The 4,091-nt window shown below is 36.7% G+C and overlaps 1 protein-coding gene across 1 annotated transcript; it reads left to right on the top strand.

Annotated features, from left to right (window-relative positions):
- Nucleotides 1-500: 500 nt before the first annotated feature.
- Nucleotides 501-2,965, top strand: hoxc13a (homeobox C13a). Its single transcript, XM_063015456.1, has 2 exons — nt 501-1,164; nt 2,709-2,965. Exons 1-2 carry the CDS (start codon nt 501-503, stop codon nt 2,963-2,965), a joined length of 921 nt encoding a protein of 306 aa, XP_062871526.1.
- Nucleotides 2,966-4,091: the final 1,126 nt, after the last annotated feature.

Here is a 4,091-nt window from a genome sequence, read left to right on the forward strand (position 1 = left end):
ATGTCGGTTTATTTTGACATATAGCTACGAGTAAAACAATACTTGAAACTATTTTCGGACAAAAGTAAAGAACATTATTACCAAGTCGTTTCACCATGGTTGAATAACAAATTGTGGGCTTGATTGCAACGTGGATTCTAGTCTGATATGTTAAAAGAGATCCGCTTCGACGCAGGAAATCCAAAGACAAAATTAGTGCTTAATTCAGCATTTGATTTGGTCTTTCTTTACTCGAACTGCCTACCTTCCCCTTTAAGAAGAGTTTTAGAGCTTTTAACCAATGCGCAGACACCAAAAGCCTCAGAAGCAGCCACTAAAACGTAAGCTACCGAGCATTTAAAGGCCCGGTCTCTTCGGAATCGTTAGCATGTCACGTGTCTGAGCGTTAACGAACAGGACGCGCAAAGCCAGATTTGCGCATGCGCGTGCGTAAAATGTATTTGGAAATGGGGTATCGCCGTAGAGAAATCGACTTTTAAAAAGCATCTGCAGTCCGTGATATGACGACTTCACTGGTCTTTCATCCACGCTGGGCGGACACCTTAACATACGTTTATGAAAAAAGCCTGAATGAAAGTAGTCAGAATAAAAACCAAGGCATGGAGGGACTAAGTGGGAATTGTCCAGCTACGCATTGCAGAGAACTGATCTCGCACCCAGCGCTGGAGCGACATTCGGGTACCATCACGACTCACCAGGGTTCCGTGTACTCGGATAGATCTTCATCTGACCCAGGACGACAGTGCCCCGCGCCTCAGACGTCGTCCAGTACCTCTTTGAGCTACGGTTACCCATTTGGAAACCCGTACTATGGTTGCAGGCTGTCTCATTCGCACAACGTGAACTTGCAACAGAAGCCGTGCTCATACCATCCCTCAGACAAATACTCCGAGCCCAGCACCGCGCTGCCCACGGAGGACCTTACCAGCAGGGCGAAGGAGTTCGCTTTTTACCCCAGCTTCGCTGGTTCATACCAGACAGTTCCTGGCTATTTAGACGTGTCGGTGGTTCCTAGTATTAGCGCACACCCTGAACCTCGACACGACGCGTTGATTCCAGTTGAAGGCTACCAACATTGGGCTCTGTCAAACGGTTGGGATGGACAGGTGTATTGTTCAAAGGATCAAACGCAGTCATCCCATCTTTGGAAGTCTCCATTTCCAGGTATACGACCCTGCTCAAAAGTTCTAACTGAATTCCTAAAAATCAACGTAAGTTTTGGTATTGTTTAATATGACGCTCGTGCAGGTTTGATGTAATTTATTTTTGCATATTAGCATTACTGCAAAAAAGCAGTGGTTTAAATCAAACAATGTAGAAGCTGACACATATTTATTTAGTGGTAATATAGTTTTTCTCAAAAATTTTACTACACATCCCCAAAGAGTTTTGTTGTTTCTTGTGGTTTTCACATCAGTGGTAACACATCATATTGGCCAATGGGCTTGAATAAAACAGAATAATATTTAAATTACATGCAACCAGAATTAATTTATATCACTCACAGCACAATCTGCTATTGGCCAATGGGCTTGAATAAAACAGAATAATATTTAAATTACATGCAACCAGAATTAATTTATATCACTCACAGCACAAGAAACTTGATCATAAGTCGGATAACATGTGAAGTAAGTAACGCAAGGCAATAATTTTAGGTAGGACGCATGGAATAAAAATACAAGATATCATTGCTTCTTCTGTATAGTTAAATTAATAACATGATATGTCCAGTTTGCACTGCATCTATAAATCTCAGTTTTTGTGCACTCTGTTTAAACCCTATGGATGTGAGAAAGTCATTTAGTAGTGCATGTTTATTTTTGCACAACATGGAACACAATTTAGTACAAGATGAAATACCATTAAGTCGTGGTAATATTACAACAAGCCGAATGACTTCGATTGCATGTCTAAGCGACTAATACGGTGTCGTATAATAGTTTTGTTGTTTGTTGTTGAATTTAAGACTAGTCTAACAGATCGGTAGACGGTTTAGCTTTTCTTGTGTATCACCACACACACACACGCACATTCAGAGTGAGCAAGACAGAGAGAGAGAGAGAGAGAGAGAATGCATTCCCACTGCTTACTAAAAACCTAAATGACATATTATTATCTTTTATATGTTTATTGTTAAGCTATTCCAAACTAATATTTTAAAAACCAAGAAATATCCACCAATGCGAATTTAATGACAATATTAAAAACGCTCGTTAACAAAGATTTTGTTAAATGCATGTCAAGTAGTCACAATGACAGGTGAACTCTTTGACTTTTATTTACCTATTTGAACTTACTTTATTGAGGAATAAGCGTGTCGATACTCAAATCATATCACTGTAAACTTTAGTTACGTTACAAGTTATAATACAGCTTTTTACACTTTCTTTTTTTTCTTTTGTCATTTATCTGTTCTATAGAGTGTTTTATCTGTTTCAGGCCTTGCATGAGTTTGTATTAAGTGCAACTCCTGCGCTGTCAGATAGACTTCTACCGGCATTATGTTTATTTTAATAAAGAGAAAATATAGAGTGAAATTTGGTAATGTATTAAATAAAACATTCTAGCCAATCTACAGAACGTGTAACCTATTTTTTTATTCACAACAAACACATTTTAAAACTAATACCAAACTGATAAATATTGCACTGCACATGTACTGCTTGTGATGGACTACTTGATGGACTAATTGTTATCTTTTGCAGATGTCGTTCCATTGCAACCTGAGATCAGCAGTTATCGTCGAGGACGCAAAAAGCGTGTTCCGTACACAAAGATCCAACTGAAGGAACTGGAAAAGGAGTACGCAGCCAGCAAATTCATCACCAAAGACAAACGACGACGTATCTCTTCCACCACTAACCTATCAGAGCGTCAAGTTACTATCTGGTTCCAGAACCGCAGGGTGAAAGAGAAAAAATTTGTCACCAAATCAAAAGCAAATAATCACATTCACACCTAATGGATTCTCTACGAATTGATTCAGCTGATATCAGTGCATTTTAAAAGTTTGATACTAACTCCTCCACGAATGGGCAACACGAAAAGCCATGACACAACACTCCTGTCTTCATTTATTTTGAAAATTATGCACATGATATCGTTATCATTCATCACTAAGCATTGGGGCATAGGCCATGCCATAAAATGTGAACAAATTGAAAATAATTTTGGCTTTGTTTTTTATGAATGTATATAGACGTATAATATTTAAAACATTTGAATTTCGATTATACACTTTTAGACATTAGGTGCCATCTTCCAATAAGAAAATAAAACTCAAACTTTCTATATTTGTTTGGGTGTGAACGCCTGTGCAAAATATAACCAGAAAATAGACCACGACTATTACGCAATACGTACAAATGTTAAAATATTATCTGAAAATTAGTTTTAGAAGAAAATATATGAGGCGCCTTTATGGAGCCTCAAACAATCACATATGGATTCCAAAAAATACTTTAAGATTTCAAAGCTAAATGCTTCACTGTGGAATTTATTACATTGCTATGCAGAGAAAAACAGGCTGCTAATGTCAACTGTACAGTGCAATGCCTTTATTATTTAATTCATATTCTCGCATAGTACGGAACTGTAAAAGGAAATGTTTTAGAAATTATATGTATGTTCCTTTTTAGCAGTAAGTTTTTTTGCCACTCAACTGGAATGATTGTAAGCAATTGCAACATTTAGTATTACACGTTAATGCACAATATTTGTTGTTTTATCTATTGAAATACATATTCTACAACAATGAAACTGTCCACACACCTTGTTAGTCTATACCTCTTTTGTGCAGTACGTGAATTGTATTGTGTGTGTTTAATATCTCTTAGTACTAAATTGAGACGTGTTTCTTAAACAATAAAAAATAAAATAGGCATCGTTGCATTTAATTTACTATATTATTGTAAGCAAAATTTTATAAATTAAAACCAAATTAAACTTATAACTTTAGACTCAAGACAGCTGGCTATTTACAAAAAATCCCTATTGCCTGAGGCAGGCAAATATTAAAGAATGTGGTTGAACTATAATTATTACACTATATTATATGATAAGATCATATATGATATGGTGTATATCTT

The sequence above is a fragment of the Trichomycterus rosablanca genome, chromosome 19 (genome assembly GCF_030014385.1).
Source record: "Trichomycterus rosablanca isolate fTriRos1 chromosome 19, fTriRos1.hap1, whole genome shotgun sequence".
NCBI classification, from domain to species: Eukaryota; Metazoa; Chordata; class Actinopteri; order Siluriformes; family Trichomycteridae; genus Trichomycterus; species Trichomycterus rosablanca.

Excerpts from the sequence above, each read along its gene's own strand:
- hoxc13a (XM_063015456.1), top strand. The coding sequence starts at position 501 with ATGACGACTTCACTGGTCTTTCATCCACGCTGGGCGGACACCTTAACA. Across the intron at positions 1,165-2,708 it reads TTGGAAGTCTCCATTTCCAG|ATGTCGTTCCATTGCAACCT; the intron begins GTATACGACCCT and ends TATCTTTTGCAG.